We start from the raw sequence: 21,786 nt of genomic DNA, 5'->3' as shown, positions 1-21,786 counted from the left end.
TGTTTGCGGATATGCTTTTCTTTGGCTTTTACCATATTTTCAATAGCATCTGATCCCCCGCTGGAAAATTTCTGTAATAATTACTTACTTGATTTCGTAAAAATTGCATTATAAAACTGAATGAAACAAAATGTTGGATGCATTTCCTGTGTATAGGTACACTTTCTTCTCTTCCTTTCAGAACTTCCATTTGCATCAAGCAACAAATGCAAGCAACAATAAATTTAAAGCTAGATTTTTTGCATGTTGTAAACTGGGTAGGACCTGGAGTTACTGACAAAACCAGCTGGAAATGCAAGATTAGCAAATTGTCTGTATCCCAACACATTACCATCTAATCTGTCTTGTTTCCCTGACACATACTAACACAATGAAGCTGGACAATGGTTCAACAGCAAGTGCATGTGATAGTTCTGGCAAGACTATTTTTGTTTTGATTAAGTACATATTTCATCCGGGAGGGTTTAGAAAAGCAGGGCCTTTTTCTTCAGGTCATTCCGCTTCCAAAGTGCCAGACGATCAAATTCCTCAATACTCATTTTGAAGACTTCCTGGAACTCTTCAGGGGACAAATGCCTCTTGAAAATGAAAATACAAAAGATATCATTAAGCTTGTCTGTGCGCAGGAATATTTCTGCCCTAAGTTTTAAAACACACCACAAAATAATGCATTAGGGTTTGCATTTAAATTCCAAAACTGTTTCTGGAAAAGACTGCATCAAAACCAAATGAGCTCAGAGTAGCCGGGAAATGAAATTATTGATGGCAGTAGTGACTTCTGAAAAAAAATAATCTTTTCAATATAGTTCTAACTGAGCAGAAGCTATAGTTTTTGGAGAAAAGTATGTTTATCCCGGGTGCCTGATGACAGAGCACACTGAGACAAATTTAAGTCATTCCAGGACTTTAAAGAGACTGACAACAATGTCATTTTAGAGTTGGATTTATTTTGCCTTGATATTTAATGAGAGCAGTGGACACCACACTGGTCCACCAATAGCAACCTTGTAACAAAGAAGAGAGCATACTGCTAAATTCTGAAATCCAAAATGTGCAAACACAGGGAGAGACTCTAGTCAGAAATTCAGACTGGATACAATAGGGGGGGAGGGGTGTTTAGATGTCAAGAAATGCACTTCTATTTGATGTTTTCATGCTTTAATATTAAAGAAAAAATTGGAACTGAGCCTTCACTTTTCATTTGACAAATGACAGCAACCCACCATAAGCACTGTTCATGGCACGGAACCATGCATATTTAGCAAAGGAGATAATTTTTCACATGAAAATGAGCAACACCTGACAATGTATTTTAGAAACAACCTCTCATTGACGGAATTTAATTCTATTTGCCTCAGAAAGAAAAAGTAACTTCTCTCTGCTTTGCTTTTTTAAGAATATTTTCCTGGTAATCCAGTGGACAAATGCAATTAAGTTTGACTTTAGCAACTTCCCACAGCAAGGAACATGTCTGTAGGCTGTAGGATTGAAAAAGAAGTCTGGATGAGCAAGGTGTGCAATATTTTATTTTACTTTCTAGATTCTGGATAAGACTCGAGACATCTCCTCAGTCAGGAGAAAGAAGTAGCAAACTGTAGTTCTTACTCAAAGAGAAAATGAGAAAGCTTATATACCTTTGCAGGTAAAGGTACCTTGCCAATCTTCCAAAACCATAGAAAATTACGTAAAACTTTAAAAAGACTATGTTTTCACCATTTTTCATTTCCTGAGGTAATTTACATGACATAGTATGAGAAACTGCTGCAGTCTCATCAGATCTGTTCAAGTACTGAAGGTCAATGGAGGAAAACTCAAGGAGCCCTAAATCACCCCTTTGCTCCAGGGTGCTGAACATTTGCTACATCTTCCCCTCCTAAGGAACCATCTCAGCCAAGCCACCCATCTCAGCACAAGCTGCACAATTCCCCCTTCCCTCTCCAATATTGTACTTTGCCATTTATCCTTTTGCTTTGCCTCAGGTTTAGTGAGCTTTCGATCCACATGCATCTATCCAAGCCAGAATTAATTAGTTGTGCACTGCTCCTCTGCCTGTGCCCAGATGACACCACCTTAGTTCTTTGCATACACCCATTTTCTATTTCTTACACCTAAGTTTTGTTTCATAGCAGCGCCATCTTTTTCCTCATCACCAAAGATCCCATTTGGTACTGCTTGGTCTGAAAGCAGTTGACAGTTTCCAGCCCAGGGACAAAATGACTGAGATAGGGAAAGCATGAGATCCCTTATTTCCACATCCATTCAATTAGAGAGCTTCTTTGGTTTCAATTTTCTTCTACATATGCCCTCATCTCAAGGACTAACAAACTGATTTCCATATTAACAGCTTCTTATTCCATCAATGCTTTATCCTCATGCAAAAATAATTCTAGTAGAAGGGAACATTTTCCCTTTGGTCTGAAATTCTCTCTGAGAATGCCAGTCTGTCCCCAGTGTAACACATTTCCTGCTGTTGTCCCTGCATCTTAGCAGCTTTCACCATACCCTTCTTAAGCACCATGGGCTCTAGATTTGGGACTGACCCTAGAAGCAGCAGTGAGTTCTGCCTTAGAATTTGGAATAAAACCTTGGTCCCAGAAAGATGTTATCAAACTGGCAAAGCTTCAGAGAAAAGCAATAGACATAATCATGGGTTGCAGTTTGATTTATGAGGAAAGACTACAAGGCATAACTATGTCTAAACTCAGCCAAATGATGACTAAAGTAAAATATGGTAATCCCTACAAGTATTATGGGTCTAATGGATATGAAGGGTATAAACACCAGGGGAATACACCAGTGTCAGAAGTTTATGGTCACACTTTTCCATGTATATGTGATGCTAAATTTTGCATGCAATATTCATGGGAGTTTCCTAACAGCTTTCCTTAAAGCTTTAAAACCTTGAGCTCTTTGCAAATTTAAAGGCAGAAAAAAATGCACCAGTAAGAAATCCTGGACTGATTAATCTTTCTTCTCAGGTATTGGAATATTAATTAGTCTTAAGTGAAGCGTTACCTTCTCTCATTAGTCAAACAAAAAGAAGGGAAATCAAAAGCTATGAGCAGGGGATATGAAAGACATTCATGTTGAGGTATGAGAGAATATGTGTGAAGCTATGCTTTACAAGGCCAAGAACATGATTTCCTTTTCCTTTTTTCAGTAAAGGATCAGATTAAAATATCCAGCTATGTTAATAGTGCATCACTGGGCCATTAAAGGAAGGAATGGCCAAACTTAGTAGCAAAAGCAACATTCATTCCTTTTTTTTTTTACTAGAGTTGGCCTTGTTTACATAGGAAGTCTGGGTGTTTTACAGTGTGCTTGTAAGTCATTCCTAATTCCCTTTGTGACAGTTTGGCAATATTCAGGCATCTTAACTCAATCTCCTTCTCTGCTCTGCATCAACAGCAAGGTTGGGCATGTTGCAGACACTGAGGAGAGTAGAGAGCACCTACCAAGGTCCTGTTCTGCCCACACTCTGAACTCAGTGTATGCAAGCAAGGTAATTTTGGAAGCTACATAATGATGTTAACATGATGCCACCTGAAAACCTTGCTAAAAGGGAAGCAGTTTAGAGATGATTCTTCACTACAATGACTGCTATACTGGACCTCAGAGCATCAGAATATCAGCATTTGTGATATAGTTAAGTGTGATACTGCTACAACAGAAAACATGGCATAATGTTGTTTCGATAAAGTTTTATTTGTATGAATCTGAGGCTTTTATTAGGATATACAGAACTAAGCAATGGCCGAGCTAAACCTCTCCACTGCATTGCAACCACTAGAACAGAAAATCATCATCCTCTATTAAACACGAACATCAAAATGAGCAGTAAAGACATGACCTCATTTTTTACTCTCAGAACAAAAGTAATTAATTGCACATTCAAATACTTGCTCCACAGTGTTATCGCAGAACGAAGTGGTGCTTTTCACTATTAATTAATGAGGCTTGTCTCTATTTCTGTGGTCTGCTAAAAAGCCAGTAATAGTTCTAAATAGAGTTATAATCTTTATTTAATCCAATGAGATTTCTTTTCCCCGTGAATAATTTAGTTCTTAATGAAATTCAGAGATGCTCAAAACAAATACGTAGTGTGGTTTCACCCCAGCTGGCAATCCACACAGCCATTCACTCACTCCTCCACTAGTGGGATCAAGGAAAGAATTGGAAGGGTGAAAGCTGGAAAACTCATGTGTTGAGAGAAAGACAGTTTAACAGGGAAAGATAAAGCCACACACACAAGCAAAGCAAAACAAGGAATTAATTCAGTGCTTCCCATGGGCAGGCAGGTGCTCAGCCATCTCCAGGAGATGAGGGCCCATCATGCATAGCAGTTACTTAGGAAGACAAAACCTCCAAATGTTCCCCCTTCCTTCTACCCCCCACTTATATACTGAGCATGATGTCACATGGTCTGGAATATCCCTTTGGTCAGTGTGGGTCACCTGTCCTGGCTGTGTCTCCTCCCAGCCTCACATTCATCTCCAACTTCCCAGCCAGATTGGAGTGTGAAAAAGCAGAAAAGGCCTTGGTTCTGTGTAAACTCTGCTCAGCAACAACAAAAACATCTCTATATGATCAACCATGTATTCAGCACAAATCCAAAACACAGGCCCAATACCAGCCACTGAGAAGAAAATTATTCCAGCCAAAACCAACACTTAGGAACATGGCATTAGTATGAATAAGTCACAGGAAGATAAAATTGCAGTTCACCTGCAGTACATGGTGACCAGGGGGTGCTTCACAAGCATCTCTGTTCTGTGTCAGTAATTGGATGCGAGTCCTCATGTGAAAACCTGCTGATGTAGGAAACTCAGAGGATATCCTACTTCCTCATGAGTCAATACTGAACCTATGAAAGAACTCAGTGATTGGCAGCATGTGATGAGTTGAAGACTAGAAAAATCAAGGTCCTAATTCCTAGAGGAATTTAAAACCTCAGGTTTGTTTCTCTTTTGCTCTTTATTCATGGGAAATGACAGCTAAGCACTACACTGTCTTTGCTTGAATCTGTAGTGACTCTTTCAGTCAGTCTCTCTGAGGCACTACTGTGCACACAGTTTTACAGAGTGTAATTTTAAGCAGCTCTCTACTTCAATTCGTTTTATTCAAAATCCTTCAACACTTCCAACTTCTGATTTGCAAAGTCCTGAAATAAAAGCTACAGGATCTTCTCCAGAGTTTTCAATATGAGAAATATTCAAAATAAACAGGGATTTATTGAGAAAGGTTTATTCACAGGTGAGTGTTCATGCAAATAACCAAGCCTTAGCCCTTCAGGTTGGTGAACAGGCTTTGCTGCTGAGATACAATCTTTTCCTGTAGTAGGATTCAGGATTGTGATCTTCAACACTTAGAAAATAATAGCTTCTTCTCCTCTCCAGTTTGTCTCTTCTTCACTGCTCTTCCACTCCCTTCTCTCATGCCTCTCAAGGTTAGCCCAAATAAAACGCTCAGATGGCCCACCAAAATTTGCTGGAAATTCTTTTTTCTATTGACTTTTGAATCCTCATTTTGCTTTCACAAGGTCTGCACTCTTCACCCCTCTTTCTGTTGCACTGCTGGGGCTCAGTAGGCTTTTCAAAGGTTTCTTCTAAGCCTGCTGCATGGCTAATTACAAAGCTGTAATTAGCCATGTGCCACATTCTCAAGGGAGTATTGAATGTTATGCTCATCTACAGCCTAATTAAGCTTCATGCTCAATAAATATTTGAAACTATTAAGTAATTATGTGATTGGGGAGGGAAAGTTAAGAAATGGCATGAATTACCACCTAATGAACTTTAAAAGGTATCAAAAGATCACTAGGGCAGCTCTGCTGATCAGAGGATAAGGCAGCAGGCACCTGCAGTTGCCCCAGATAAGGGCAATTAGTGACAACACAGATAGTTAGAGCCCTTGTGCAGCCAAGTCTTGCAGGTGCTGTGGATCCCCCTCCACACAGCAATGTGGGACCCCAGGGAAAGCAGTGTAATAGAAGCAGTGAGGAAAGGAGTCTGAGACCCCTTCCCATGCCCAGATCACCCTAAGCCCCTCTAAAAGGCTCCTGGATCTGTGCCTGTATCTCATCCAGTATTTCAGGGTACCATGAAGTCTCACAGAGAAGCTGCATTCCACTCAGTACTACCACTGCAGGGTACTTTCAATCAAACCTCCTGGGTAATACCACAAGGGACACAGAAAATCTTCAGCAAGAAGATTGTACAGTCAGTATTTTTCACAGCTGAGTTATCCATAAAGGTACAAAAAAGCTGGGACGATGTATTTCTCTCAGGTATATGAATATATTACCTAAATGGCATACACACAGAACATGTCTGATGATAATCTATGTCACCATCCTGTCATTCAAATGAGTTTTTTCACTACTGACATTGACATAAGTCATTGCCTCCAGCTGAGGGCTGATAAAAATTTCTGTATAATTAAGAAAATAATTAGTACATTAAAAATACCTTGGAATCCACAATAAATTATGAAAATATAAAGAAGATAATGAGTTTCAAAAATTTCATTTATTTTAAGCACAAAATACCTTACTCTATAAGCAGATTTTCCAGTTTCCCTTAGTTTGGAATTTAGTGCACCTGTAATATAAATGTTCCACATCTAATCTCTGTTCACTCCTACAGTGTTTCCACTCACACAGAAATTACTTTTCACATCATATCACATCAATTCTAATGCATATTTCCATTTCATAATGGCTCCTTTTGTAAAGGGCTCTGAAATCTTATATAAACATGCTTCACTGATCACAACACAAGCACATGCCTGGAATGAGAAATACCACACATGCATTTTTCAAGTTAAACACTGCAAAGCAGTTCTGCTGAAGTCAGTGACCTGCACTTTTCCACCCCAGGTTATGAGCTTTATTGTGAAGTGAGCCTGTAGCCTCAATCCCAGCCCCAAACTGCAAACTGTAAAACACACAGCACTCTAGTTTTGCTCTTGTTTTCCCCATCTGAGCTACAGAGGAGGTGGGACACAAAATGCTACTTGTATGAATGGCATCCAGGAGCCTGGGCTCTTAAAAATTCAGGCTCAGTTATTGGAAACAAGTCCTAAAATAGTTGAAATCCAATGGCTGGAACCCAGGGTGATTGTTGAATGAAATCTAGTGGAAAAAATGTTATCCCTAAAGCAAATCCAGACAAGCAGTTCCAGGAGGAAAAGCATGTTTGGCTTAAAGTGAGTGCTCTGTTCAAAGAAGACCACACCCATGTTTAAATCTCTCATTTCTGTTTAGAAGAGAACAAGGTAGCAAATTAAAGTTTGCTACTTGACATTCCAGACTACTTTTTCCTTAACAATTGTCTCAGTTAAACAAAGAATGAACTGGCTCAAACAAAAAGTGGAATAATTTACTTTCTACTGCATTTGATAGGCATGAATGGATAATGCTTTTAAGCCTCGACATTCAAAAGAAAAAGCTAAAAAAACTAAGATACATTAAGATAAGGAAATCAAATGAAAACACTAAAACATGGTTTGTAAACAGAAGATTCTAACTATATTGGCTTTCAAAACTACTAGCCTGTGACCACAAAAGAAATCTTATACTCTGTGATAAAAGCAACGTCAGAAAGACAAAAATTATAAATCTATGCAGTTGGGCATGAACTATCAATTTGAATGTGCAAGCAATGAACCATACTGTTGTGACTGAAGAACAGGCAAACAATATCCAATCTAAGATAAAAGTATCAAGTGCATGCTGTTAGGAGCCCAGGGCTCAAATGATAAAGGTATTCAAAGTACTTAAAAGAGGTTTCAAAATATTTGAAAGTGTCTGTAAGCCAAACTTCCTTTGAGAAGCAGCAGGTAAGGAATGTGCCAATGAGTACCATCCAAAGCTGATGTCTTAGTCCTGAAAACTCAGAACTTAAATTGTCCAAAATCGGGAACTTTGATCCAGGACACTTCTAAGTGTTGCATTAAAAACAAACAAACAAACATGATAAAAAGTTCCAAGATAGATCAAATTGTCTGTAATTTTTTCAAATGGTATTGCAGCAAACTCACCAATCATGTTTAGTAATTATACTATATCTTCTCATGTTTAGTAATTAAACTATATCTTCACAGAATATACCAATCTAGGCAAATTAGAGACTTACAGAGGTCTTCAAAGCAGGGCCGATTTTGAAGACCATGAAGACCATTAAAGATAAATCCGACCATGTTCCTCAAGACCTTGTCCAGCTGTGTTCTGCATACCTTCAGGGTAGAGACTCCACAGCCTCTTGGGCAGCCTGTCCTTTGCACTACTCTTCTAGTGAGGAACATGCCCCTTATATCCAATTGTAATTTCCTTTCCTGAAGCTTGTGACTTGCCTCTTGGCTTTCCAGTGCCACCTTTTGGGAAGGGTATGTTCTGCCCTATAACCCCTTTACTATGAAGGTGAGCTGCTGACTCATTTTCAGCTTGTTTTCCACCAGCATCATCAGGTACTTTTCCTCAGAACTGTTCCCTCCATCTTGTTCTGATGAATAGCATAACTTGGTTACAAGTGCAAAAACATGGATTTATTTTCACTGAATTTCATGAAGTGTCTGAACCATTCCTGCAGCCTGGCCAGGTCCCTCTGAACAGAGGCTCTGCTCACCTAAGCATCAGTTGTAGTTCCTTCAAGTTCATGTCATCTGCAACATGGTGAGGGTGCAATTCCTCTTCTACCCCCAGCCTGTGTAATCCACCCCTGTGTTACTGCTTTGCTGTTCTGCAGTGTTATGTGAATGAACTTGTTCTTCACCATATCCTGTTAGAATAGCTCATGGGAATGCTGCTCCGTTCATCTAACGTTACAATAAGCAGCACTGTGCTAGAGGGAAACTCCTAAAAAGATTCCTTGGCCAAATCCTTATCTACTGTAAATTCCTTGCATTTCTAATCAGCTTATGCAAAAGTGAGATCCAGGCTATTTATTCAAAATCCAAACTGCCAGTAACATATTTAAAAATCAGCAGGCTGCTCATTATAACCAGTTCTTGGTGCTGCATGTATTAGTTCACTGTTGGCATAAACATCTCCTTGGAAGAGCACAAGGAACTGGGTACTGTCTCACTGCTGAGTTCAGACAAGAAAACAAAAAAAATGCTGAGTGTTTTTACACTTAGTTACATGTACTTTTGAGGAAAGAATTACTATTATTTGAATGAATTTATTACCAGTTGAGTCTTCCTAATCTCTAGATACCTCTTGGGCTTAGAAAAATAGGCATTTTTACAGGAAAATATTTTTTATAATCCTTAAAATAAATTTCTTGCACAACAGTGTAATCTAAAAAATACTCACAGTGGGAGTGAAGTTAGGAAAACACTGCCACCCATTAAACTCCCACCCTCCTGTGGTCCTTGAACATTAGCCAAGGTTTCATTGTAGCCTCCCTTAATTTGACCCCAGGAGCTAATACCATTGATTTGAGTTCACTTTTCATGAGGAACATTCAATATAGGAGACTTTTCTTGGAAGAGTGAGTCACAGACAAACAACAGTGCCCCTTCCATGACATCTCTGATGGATCATTCAAAGTTCACAACAAACCGTCTCACAAAGAGGAGGCTGCTTCAAGTCAAATTGTGAAATGGCTGTTAAATAAATCTACCTCATGCAAATTTAGTCGACCTTATTGCTCCTAGGTGGACCAGGAGCTCAGAAACATCATGTGTGAGAGAGAGATTGTGTTGATATCAGACACAGCAAGACTGTTTTCAGGTTTGACAGCTGATACGAAGCACAGAAGCTCTAGGTCTCCTTTCACTGACACAACCTGTACCCTGGCTACAGCCATCACACCCAGGATCTTGCTCTGATATGCAGCAGCAACAGCAAGGTGAGGCTTCAGCCCACACAAATAATCAGAATAAAACTGGTGTATTAGAACACGGATTTTTTTCTTAGGAGATTTTCCTAGATATACCACTCTATAGTCTGGATAATACATGGACTTAGCACTGCTACCATTTCCGTAGACAAAATCCAGCCCTTCCACAGGTGACATTGGATGTGCAGGATGAAAACAGAATATCAGCTGGAAACCAAATCGGACTGGAAAGAGCACTTGCCTCTTAGAGATCCCAAGCTTTGAATCACAGCCTCTAGCAAGTGTGAAATGGACCTCAAGAAAGGGTGAAATATAACCTTTAATATATGCTTTCAGTATTCCCAGTGCTGTCCTCAAAAGTTTGAGGATACCAATATATGTTAAGTGGGTCCTCTACTAACAGACAATTGTCTGTATCCACATTTCTAAGCCTAATCTACTTCTGTGCAAGCCTGTAAACCCACACAATCCTGGGCTGCCTGAGTCCTGGGTCCTGCCCAAGCCTGAAATCTGATGAGTGCACAAGTCAATAATTAGGTTACTATCTTCTACTTCTGCCACAAAAGGGGAATAATGATAAGCTGCTTTTTTATGCAAAGATACTTATTTCCAGGAATTCTTGTAATAAAGAAGAAAGCATCAGGAAAGAGGGGAAGAGGCTGACAGGGAAGGCAAAGGTTTGTGCCTGTCACTCAACTCTGCATATGGCTTGAATGTGTAGATGAGCAACTGCCTCTGTTCTTACAGTGGTTACAGTGCTATTAAAACTCTGCTAATTTAATTGTCTGAAAAACTACCAATCCGTATTAAATACAAGACAGTCTACAAAGGAGTCCTTTCTGCAGATACATGTTTAGCATAGTGCAGCCATCAGCAGGATTGGCCTGGTCCTCTCACTGCTTTCTGGTGCAGGTTTGAAGCAGATCTTGTTTATTGTTCTTTTTTGCAAACCTCTGTTGAGATCTTTGAAGTGGTTGGGCTCCTTGAGCCAACAGGCTGCACCTGGTGTGAGGCAGACTGAACAGCTCCAAAATTAAACAAACAGCAGTCCCAGCTGAGGATGGTGTATGAGTTACAGATAATGGCAGCCAGGGCAGGCATGATCCATCCAAAACAAACTATATGTTGTCTTAAAAAAGCAATTTAGAGCTGCATTTGCTACTCAGATCAGTCTGCTGTGTTTAAACAAATACTCTATTCTTCACCATACACACACACACACACACACGCGCACACACACACGTGTGTGTACGTATATATATGAATTATACACATCCTTTACAGGATATATCCAGAGGAGCATCCTTCCAATTCCCTGCTCCTTTTTATGACTCATCATGCTTTTCAGTATTGCTATCATACCTTGCTATAAACCACACTTAAAAAAGCACATAATTGAGGCTCTCTTTTTCTCACAATCAAATCTACACTACTTGCTGGGAAATCAAGTGACAAGTACATTCAAGTATTCAAGAGCATACACCAATTTCAAAACATACTACATGTATGCAAATTTGGTAAATTAATTGTTTTGAAAAACTGATTTTTAATGAGGAGCTTTCTGCTCCTTCAAAGTTTTTCTTCTTTTCTTGTTTCAAAAGTATTTTTTTCTTATTTTCTTGTCATATTACCATGTTCAAAATACAGTAAATTTATTATAATATAAATCTCCCTAAAAGTCCAATATTGTTACCATATATTTTTTACTGAGCTATCTCTTCTTCTTAATGATAGTTCACAGAAAGATAGGTTAGTTAAGGTGAGTTGTTATTCAGTCCTGTCATCAGTCAAAAAATCAACCTTGGGAATTTTGCTTGAACATCATATTCAGGATTTAATCTTTGGAAACTCAGCTTTCTCTTATGATAAATTATATCTGCATTTTTCTATCTTAAGTGAGATGTGGATGGTACAGCAAAGCTGTAGTAGAGTCACCACAGATCATACAGCCAAAGGAGAGGCTGAGTAAGACAATGAAACATTTAGGTTATTCTATGAGGATGTTTTTTATATGAATTCAAACCAAGACCAACTCCACATTTTCCCACTCCGCACCTGAACTTCCAATACCCTGTAAAATCATCCAGAACTGATGGGTTTCATCAGCATCTTTGTAAAACACCATTTGGTCAGACATTTGCCAGGATTCTGGCATTTTTTTAGTTAAATTGCCTACATACTAACTTTAAAAATATATATGTATATATAGAAGACATAATGTTATTCCTCTCCTCTGTTGATACTACTGGGGCACAGGGATATCCAGGATAGTAAGCAAATAGGAGAAATGTTTGCAAAACTGTCGAACAAATATCATTCCTACCTCCAGCCTGGTCCTGTCCACATCCTTAGGCAATTTCACACGAACTCGGTTTGTTACAATAAGTGTTTCATAAGGATAAATCTGTTAAAAAGACAAGAGCATATGAACTCCAGCTGAATCCAGTTCTGAGGCATGGAAATGGTGGTATGGGGAACTTACTAAAAAATGGTACATACTTGCATCCTGATTTGACAAAATATTTCACTGGGACAAAAATTAACAAAATAAAATAAAAGAAAGGAACCCATGTAACCTTGCTAGGAAGTGCTGAATCTGGTTGTTCTTCCAGTGTTGGAAAAGCCCTTCTTACCTTGTATTCTGCAAAAGAATGAGAACAGGTTCACAGTTTAGAATTTGTAGCTGTCTTTTACTGTCACCACAATGAACACTTAGGTACATCACAAATGTGCTATGCTACTACATGTCTCTCTTCTCAGTAGGTGTTGAATAACTGCATGCATAATAAGAATTTGACCCCCATGCCTTGAATGCCTATAACACTGTCTATTACCAAAGAAATTGTCCTGGAAATCAAAGGCTTATTACAGAAAATCCATCTCCCGATGCCATTGGGTTACACGGTGAGTATGTCTGGCAAAATTGGGTATCTCTTTTTACAGGAGGCTTATGTGCAAAGTCAGTCTGTCATCCAAAACTCCTGCCCTTATTGTTCTTTACTGAAAATAGTTAAAATATATGGATTATTAAAGGCATGTCAGTTTGGAAACATATATGAAAACCACTGAGATAATACGATATTACAAGATGCTGACACCCTGCACTTGGGCTGACTGCAGTGGGAATAACAATAGGGAAGAAAAGATGATTTGGGGATGTGGTAACAATGACTCCTGGATCCACACTAGCACAAGGGAATTCTAGTTAGGTCAGTGTATGACTATATATGATATTAGTATCACAATACTATCTATTCACAGTGGTGATTAAATGCGACCAGGATAGCCAAAATGTTTTCACAGACCTCTTTATGGTCAGAAATTAAATCAGAGATTGAGTCTACTTTTCAAAACCTGTACTCTAACCTATTCAAACATAGAGACAAATATTTTTATCAACAGAATCTTGAAGTGAAGCACAATAGAAAGATTTTTTCAAAATGAGTTGAAGTGCATTGGAAATAAAATTTTTCAGCTCTTTTGAAAATTCCAACCCAAGTTCCATACTAAGTGCACAGTTCACTTAAAACTGCAAATAAATTCTGCTTTTTCAACTCTGCATGTTTTAAACATACTGTAGCACAACCAGGAAGCACAATGGACTTTTTCTAACTAGACATGAAGGAATTATTATCTTATATTTCCTCCTGGCTTTGATATGAGACCAACACCACAAGGCTGTTGCCACATATCGAGGAACCTGCTATTGACTCAGCCTGGTTGCACCACCCTGTGATGCAAGACTTCTGTCAGGCCTTTAGATTGGGCTAAGTAAAAAGATGATTCTCTGTGATAAACATGATACTGAGCTGTGTCTCTGGCTAGTCATTATTATGTGAACTACAGGAAAAGCTCAGAATAGTAACCTTTATGGCAACATGTTAATTAAAATCCTCAAAGGGTGAAAACACAAGGGAAGTGGAAATGATATTGCAAAAATAATGTACCTTTCATCCCCCAGCTTGCCTCCTGGTCCGTTTCATATTGGCCCATAGTTTCAGGCTGACAGAGAAAGAAAGAAGCAATGTAGCAGCAAAATACAGAAAACCCCCACTGTGAACGTTGTTGAGAAAAAAGACAGAACCAAAGTACAGATCCTTGTGCAAGAGAAAGAGAAATAAGTCTCATTCAAATATGATCTAATTGCTCAAGTTAGCAAGGTAACACTGAAAGTGTCACTTTTCTGTGATGCTGATGTGTTACTGCCATCATCACAAATCACTTCTGCTGCACTGCAACTTTTCTCCTTCTGCCTTCTGCTTCACACTGCTGATGCCACTGACCAGGGAGACCTGTACATGTGCCATGTATGTGCTTTGTTTGAACCACTGTCTTCTTCCTTTGCTGACAAATGCTATGATGAAAAACAGTACAGGAAATCAGAAAGCACTATTACAAGATTTTTTCTTTCCAATCTCATTTTTGCCTGCTAGGGTATCAATGGTGTGCACAGCTACGCCCACAATAACCTGCTAAACTCCTTGTTTGCTTTTGGAGTTTTATTTACACAGCACTAGGATGGTTGATTAAAAATAACAAACCACAAAAGCTGGTATGAACCTATAACCCAAACAGAGGATATCCATTCTGAGACGAATTTTGGCCTGAAGGATTTGACCATGAGCAAGCTTTTCAACTCTTAGGTAGGTTTGGGATTCTTTATCTGCGATAGATGCTGCCATCTGCTGCTTTCCCATCATATTGCAAGGCATCCTGAGTGCTTTGGCCTCATCTCTGGGAAGCCTTGGGATGGTTTTGGTGCCTCACCAGAGCAGTGGCTGGGCACAAGTCAGTGTCTTGGTCACTTCAGGTTACTGGCAGCACCTATCCTGAAAGGCCAAAAAAACCCTCTCTTGACTCATAGGTGGTGTTATTTTTATATGGACCCTTGAAAATTCCTAAACATTATTCGATAAAATTTCAGTGTCATTCCTTTCTTCAGAGAAGAATTCAAGAAACCAGGTATTGAAGCAACACAGGTATAATTAGTCCTGTAATATTAACTCAAAGGCATGGACATTTCAGCAGCTACCAAAAAAATTCCTTTAGCTACTCCTTGACAGTTCTTTCTTGTAGGTCCTTCCAAATGACTCTCAGTTTGAATCTTGTCCCTGGTGAAATTTAATCCTCCTCATGTGGTTTTGCAGGTTTCACATCTTCCTTTGGAGAAAGAAGGGAATTTGAACGAGGTCCTCTCCGTGCAATTTTCACACAAATCAATTCTTCAAAACGTAGGTGCACATGCATCTATGTATTGACAGCTCATGACTATAAACCATAGTGGTTTTTCACCTTATAGTATAAGCCATGAACTGAGAATCCATAATGCTAGATGCCAGAGAGAGAGAGGCCACATTGTCAAAGCTTCCTTTTCATTAAAGGCTAATTAAAGTTGCAAAAAAGGATTAGAAAAAGAACGCCTAGTCTCTTCCGATCATAACTTTATTAGACAATTTTCCTTCCAGATTTCTTCTTGTCATTCAATCTTCATTGACCCCTCCCTGCTTAAAAGTACAATGGTTTTGTGTGAATACACATACCACACACTGACACACATTCATACTAGAAAAAACAGAGATGGTTCAAAGAATGCAATGGATGTGAGCTGTTCCACGTCTGCTCTAAGATCATTACTTGCCTAATTATAGGCCTAGCTGTCTCCATCATTAATTCAAGCTATCCAATTATTAATATGTGCAGCCTTACATTTTAGATCTTCGTTTGTTTTGGGAGGAGAAACAAGATTCCCAATGCTCATAATGCACACAATTAAAAGGAGAAGCCTCAGTCAGTCTTACTCTTGCAGAGAGACAAACTGCAACTCACATAGGGAATAAATCTGTCAGAGAGGGCTGGCAGCTAAAACACCTTTGAAGTGTTATTACTGTGTAGATTTTCAACTAGTTACTGAGTTGTCTATTTATGAGACCTTATTTCCTGGAGAATGTATTTAAATGTGTACCTACCTGATGTAAGCCATTCTTTCCATAGCCAGGTAGAGAAGCAGACTTAGAATATGGAAATCCTGTAAAAGACATAACATACTATATTTTTTGCAACTCTATTACAGCCTCCTAAAACGGGGAATCCACCAAAACATCCAGAAACAGCAATTACAAGATCAGTGCAAATATTCTATCAATGAGATGAAATATAACTGACCTATGTTCATCTTTTCTCCATATTTCATGCACATGAACATGTGTAACAGTATCTAGAAACAGCAGCATGCCAGGGGCACAATGTGGAGGGAATTGTGGGGCTTATGTTATGGAAGCCTCATGCACCTACTTGATGCAAAGCTTGTGATTTTAGAGATTGTGAAATCTCTGCTTTCCAGCTTGGTGTTAAATCAAATTTCAAATGACTTGAAATTTGGATTAAAGGGATTTAGATAATCACTTCTGAATGTACTATATGAGTTCTGGGTTATGGTTTTGTTTCTTAAAAAAGATGGGTTGATACACTACTACTTAAAAAAATTAAAACTTTTTTTCTTTCTGTAAAGCTTCTCTTGGAAAAAAGCAAAAATGAAGATATGGCAGTGGATAGCATAAATCAGCCAGAATATATACACCCAAGTGAAAGAAAGATTTCTTTCTTCCTAAAAAAAAATAAAATAACTTTCTAAGATTTTTCTTCTCCATTTTAAGATGGAGAAAACTGGCAAAGTGGTGTTACCATGAATAAAGGATGTAACACAGTCACGAAACTGTGTGTAGTTATTATGAGACAATTGAAATGCCTTAATTTTAGAATTATGACTCTAATAAGAAATTTTAAAAGTTAAACAGTAGAACAAACACATGTGTAATCAAATTCCTGATCCCAGTATAGGAAATTATGTAAAACTGATGCAAAGTGTTACAGAAGTCAGGTAGCTCAAAGAACTGAATGTACAATACTTCTTTCTGTCAAAACTGTTAGCAGTCTGTGTCCAAAGAGGAATGCAAGAAGGGAATCCAGACCCCATTGGATTAATAAATACCCTAAGGAGATTATTAGGAATAAACATACAGAAAGAAAAAACAAAAGATGGATCAGCAGAGAGCTCAAAATGTGCTGAGATAAACTGAAAACTGCCAGAAGTCAAGCTGAGTTAAATACTGAAAATGATATTAAAACAAATAGCAAAAGTTTCTCCAGCTATCCAAATAAAAAGAGAACAAGAAAAGAAGAAATGGGATCACTGAGAGTTGTACTCTCAGTACTTAGCAAAGTACTGAGCACTTAGCAAAGGTGAAGGACAACCCAGGTAGGGCTCGAGCAATGAAGGAGTATTTCACCCATGGAACAGAAAGTGGAGTACTGAGCAAGGATGAAAAGCTAAGGGAGTAAGGTAGGCCAGTGAATCACTGTCATGATGGACAAAAAATTAAAAGCACTTAATGTACTTAAACAGGGAGCAATAAGCTCATATTGAATTACAAGCCAAATACCTCCTACCATTAGAGACGAGCAATACAGGTTTTGTATTTAAGAGAGAAAACAAAACAAAAGAAAACAACTTAGAGTTGCCTTTGATAATTGCCATTATGTGAATGGCAGGGCCACCAGAGAGCAGAGTATAACACCTGTGCAACAGAATGCCTGTACCTGCGACAAAGCTGTCCTCTCTGCTCCTGCCTGGAAAAAGCTGCTATGTTGGACATCTGCTATGTGTGGAGATCCATCTCTTGACCTTTTGGCTACAGAGAAGATGGGCGAGTGAGTTTTGTTCTGTCACTAAATAATACTCAGTCACTGAGGACCAATGCCCCAAGGTAAAGACACACTGGCAGCAGAGACACCCAGCCAGGTGTGGAGCTGCCCTGGAGCCGCCGGGCTGAGCCGTGCGGGAGAGAACCCGGGAGAACTGGAGCACAGAACAGAGCCTGAACGGCCCAAATCCCAAAGCAGTGAGAACACTGACCCCTGCAGCCTTCCTCTGCAATCAGCCACTAGCTGAACATCAGCCACTCTCTGCAGGGATATGGCTCCTGCTTTGACCAGTACGACATTCACTCCAGTCCGGAGTTGCCTCTCAGCACATCATGGACACATGAACAGCAAGGGTTACATGCCTTCCTAGATGTCTGCTTTCCTAAATACACACCTTAAAATCCTGAATTATGGTAAATGACTGACTATTACACATCTACATGTACAGAAACCAGACCCATTTTCACAGGTGGGTGTAAGGAGATACAAGCTTGCACAAGCCTCACACTGATGTGCTGTGTTGGGAGTTGTCTTCTTCTGGGCACTTCAATAATGTAATGTGGCAACTTGTCTTCAAGAGCAAAACAACTCTAGTCTAGTTTGCTCAGAGGCTGGACAGAAAAATGCAGGGCTTTTTGCTCAGTGTATCTGGAAACATCACTATCAATTCACAGCGTGCTAACTCCCTCCACTCTGAATGTAACCACTTGGCACCAAACCTATACCTAACAAGTTTATTTTCTCACAGTCACTGACTGTGCCACAGGGATGGGGCTGAAAGCCAGAGTTCTCAAACATCAGTGGAAGAGGTAGAGATGCTACCCTTCTGTGGCCAATGGGGGGCCATATGACAGACTATAAATATTCAGAACTAAACAGGGAAACACTGAATAAAAAAGGAATTACTTAGGATGTCCACAGGTATTAAAACATTCAGGTAAGTGACTAAGAGCATAAAGAAAGGAAAAGTGTAAACTTCAGGAAGATAAAACTTCCTCAATGTCATTTCCATGTAGCTGCTAATTGGGTAATGGGGTTAACTCTCATGAAGGACAGAGAAATGCTGATAAAAAGCAATGAAAAATGAACTACAGAACCTGTATTGGCACAAATGTGATACTGACCCTGACACAGAGGTGTGAATTACCCATTGCATTTCTAGTTTTAATAGTTCCACATTCCCAAGATAATAAAAAAATATGAAAGAAATGCAAGTATAGCTGAGTGACAGGTATAGGAACATTCTCAGGGGAAAAAAGTGAACACCATATGTTGCTCCTGTAGAACAGTTCTTGGTGTGCTACGTACTTCTCCCTGCTTAGAATCTGTACTTAAGGACTTGTCTCTCAAAATGTGTAGAAGAGCATCATATCTACTCCATAAGGCTTCCAGACATACCCCACGTGTGTATGACAATGAAAGGTTTAGGTGTTCATTCCTGGCCAACGATTTTCAGATGTTAAGTGTGTGAGATGATCAGATTTGGTTTCCATTGCACAGGGAATCCTTCAATGCACCTTGTGCACACGTTTGTGACTTCTACTGAGGATTAAACTATCATATCCCTTTAAGCTAGACCAGTGAGACTGATGATCTAAGTAAGTTTTCTTCTTTATCTTGTTACAGCCTTATGACAGACTTTGTAGCATCTGTTTTCTCTCTTCCTTGCATAGCTAAGCCATAATTTCCTTAATACAAGTTGATGGAGCCAACTATCACATTACCATGCCCACAAGACTGACATCCTAGCCCTGCTGCCCGACATGCCTTGCATTGGATGCATTCTTTTGGAAAACTGCTTCCCCAACTTGTTTACCCTGGATGACCTGCTACTGCTGCATGGTGTAAAGTGGAGGAGGAAGGGAGAGGAAAGTCCCAGTTATCCCTTACAATTCATTAAACTTATTTTTTGTCATGTATGTAACTTGAAAGTAAAATTCAGGCCCAATATCGATGCTTCTGACTTGCTGAAATGTATAACATGAAATGTGTAGAACATGCTTTTGGTATGGGGGGCACATGGTCTCCAGGCCAGTATTCAGTTACAAAATTATTCCCTTTTCCCACCTGGAATATTTCTGTGACCTTATAACTGTGAGTGATAACAAACAAACAAAAAAAAAAAGCCCAAGTTAATCTCTGGAGCAACTAAATCTTTATGTGTATCATGATAGAGAAGAAATGGCTTCATCAATATTCAAAATACACAGTCTGTGTCAAGGACTAATTAGCACAAATGAAAAATCTGCTTGATACTGCCATCCTGTCTACAGAAAATAGGTATCATATGATAAATGGGCACATTTATGAGGAGAGGGTTTTTGGCGGTAAGGAATCTCTGCTCTCCAAAGAGACAACAGTTCATTTACACAGACAACACTGCTTTTTTCACTAATATAAAACTATAAATAGTTTCATCACCAAAGCCTGGAGGCCCTGAACGCTCACAAGCCATGGCAGTACAAACGGGTGCAATGACGGCAGGGATGAAGCACAGAGGCAGCCAGGGAGCTGTGGGGCCGCAGCACTCACGGGAGCAGCCGCTGGCCGTGCCCTCCTGCGCCCGCTCACTGCCTGCAGCGAGGGACAGCGACCGCGTCTCCGCGTCCGGGGAGCTGGTTCTGGTCTCCACATCCCCTTTCAGAATCAGCCAACTGCTCTTCAGCTGCAGAGAGGAAAAGCCTGTTACAAGATACAGGATTTAACGCCTGAAGGCAGCTCTCCTACCTCAGCGCTCTCAGATGCCTTGTGAACTGCTTGTCTGTTTTTGCTCACTGCAGCTTGTACCATCCTTTATCAAATTATAAAAGCTGACTATATGATTATTATGATGTTACTATATGATTATGTGACTTAGACATCACAGCTACCAGAAACTTTCAATTTTTAGCTGGGCTGAGGATAGTTTCTCTGTTCAGGAAGCTGCCCACTGTGCCCCACTTCAGAAGATGCCCTATGTAATGTTCTTATAATTAATCTGCTCTTGACGTTGTTCTTCTAGGTTAATATGCACCCTAAATCTGCAAGATTAGCTGAATCACCAGTGTAGATATTGAGACTGAGTGAAAATCCATGAGTTTATTGCTATTAATCTCAATATCCCTCTTTCTCTTTACTGTAGTATGTACATTCTAAGCCTTCTGGGTGGGAGATTAAGCTTTTCTGAGTCTTTTTGGAAAGACTTAAAAGTAGTAATGATTATTTTAACTATTTACAAGAATACCTTTACATATTAATGTTTTTTAAAGACCAGTTACTTCAAGAATGATCAATACTTCCTTTTGTTCTTTCTGATCATTACCTTTTTACTGTCCTGATCCAAGCTTCCATCCTCCCCTTCTGATCTTCTTGCTGCTGTAAGATTAAATTGATTTTAAAAATCTGAACAGAATGCATCTTATTTTTTGTCTTCTGTTTTGACTGTAGTTACATTCTAAATATTTTTAGGAGGGGGAGAAAAATCAGTTAAAAAAATCGAGTTTGACAGAAAATTTGATGTGTAGAGCTATGGTTTCACAGAATTAATTAAAATAATTTTGAAATTATTACCGTAATACTCATTCTTCATGTATACAGTGAATTTAGAGGACCTATTCCTGCTGGATTTTAAACCTGAATTTTCAGGAAGAAACTTTTGGAGAATGATTGGTGGCAAAAAGAATTGTACATCATAACCTAGGGACAACTTTCTATGGCCACCACTCATAGGGAGCCATTTACCCCTTCTGTGTTACAGTGACCATGAAAGTACAAGTAGTCACACAGACATTTTGTAGTCAGCACTCCTGGATCTCTTGGGTTCCCAAAGAGGGCAGACAGTCACGGTAAAGAAAATTATGAACAAACTTGGCATTGCCTCTTTATAAAATCAAGAGAGATTGCATCAGACTCTAAAATTCAAAATTCTTGACCAACCAATTTTTATGACTGTTTTTTCTTCTTCTGCCCCCTACTGTCCTCCTAAAGAGTGTTTCCCAAAGAAAGTTGATGTTTTACCATTGGGTTATTTCCTTGTAACTTTCCACCTTGCTGAGAAGAAAACTGAAAGTCTAAAAGTTCTTCATTAGATAGTTCCCAACTTTCAAATGTGTTTTCCCTTGTCTTTTATTTCCCAGGGCATTGTTTCAGACACTGAGTTACATTTGAGAGTCTTACAGAATGTTTTGGGCCAAATTTCACACAATTTCAGGTAAGTTCTTAAAATTTGAGCCCTACTTGCCTTTGTATCCCTCTGGGTAGTTTG

At 39.2% G+C, this 21,786-nt stretch overlaps 1 protein-coding gene across 1 annotated transcript in view; it reads right to left on the bottom strand.

The window, feature by feature from the left end:
• Positions 1-464: 464 nt before the first annotated feature.
• ABLIM2 (actin binding LIM protein family member 2) overlaps positions 465-21,786 on the bottom strand; it is a 98,215-nt gene continuing 76,893 nt past the window's right edge. Inside the window, exons 16-22 of the mRNA XM_062493360.1 lie at positions 20,845-20,897; positions 20,076-20,208; positions 15,809-15,867; positions 13,790-13,844; positions 12,419-12,483; positions 12,166-12,246; positions 465-578 (exon numbers count right to left, since the gene is read on the bottom strand). Of these exons, the coding sequence (XP_062349344.1) occupies positions 465-578; positions 12,166-12,246; positions 12,419-12,483; positions 13,790-13,844; positions 15,809-15,867; positions 20,076-20,208; positions 20,845-20,897 (560 nt within the window). The remainder of the gene's footprint in view (positions 579-12,165; positions 12,247-12,418; positions 12,484-13,789; positions 13,845-15,808; positions 15,868-20,075; positions 20,209-20,844; positions 20,898-21,786) is intronic.

Source organism: Cinclus cinclus, chromosome 5 (genome assembly GCF_963662255.1).
Source record: "Cinclus cinclus chromosome 5, bCinCin1.1, whole genome shotgun sequence".
In the NCBI taxonomy this organism is placed as follows: Eukaryota; Metazoa; Chordata; class Aves; order Passeriformes; family Cinclidae; genus Cinclus; species Cinclus cinclus.
Note: the sequence above shows the minus strand (reverse complement) of the source record. Positions and strands in the feature narration are given on the sequence as shown.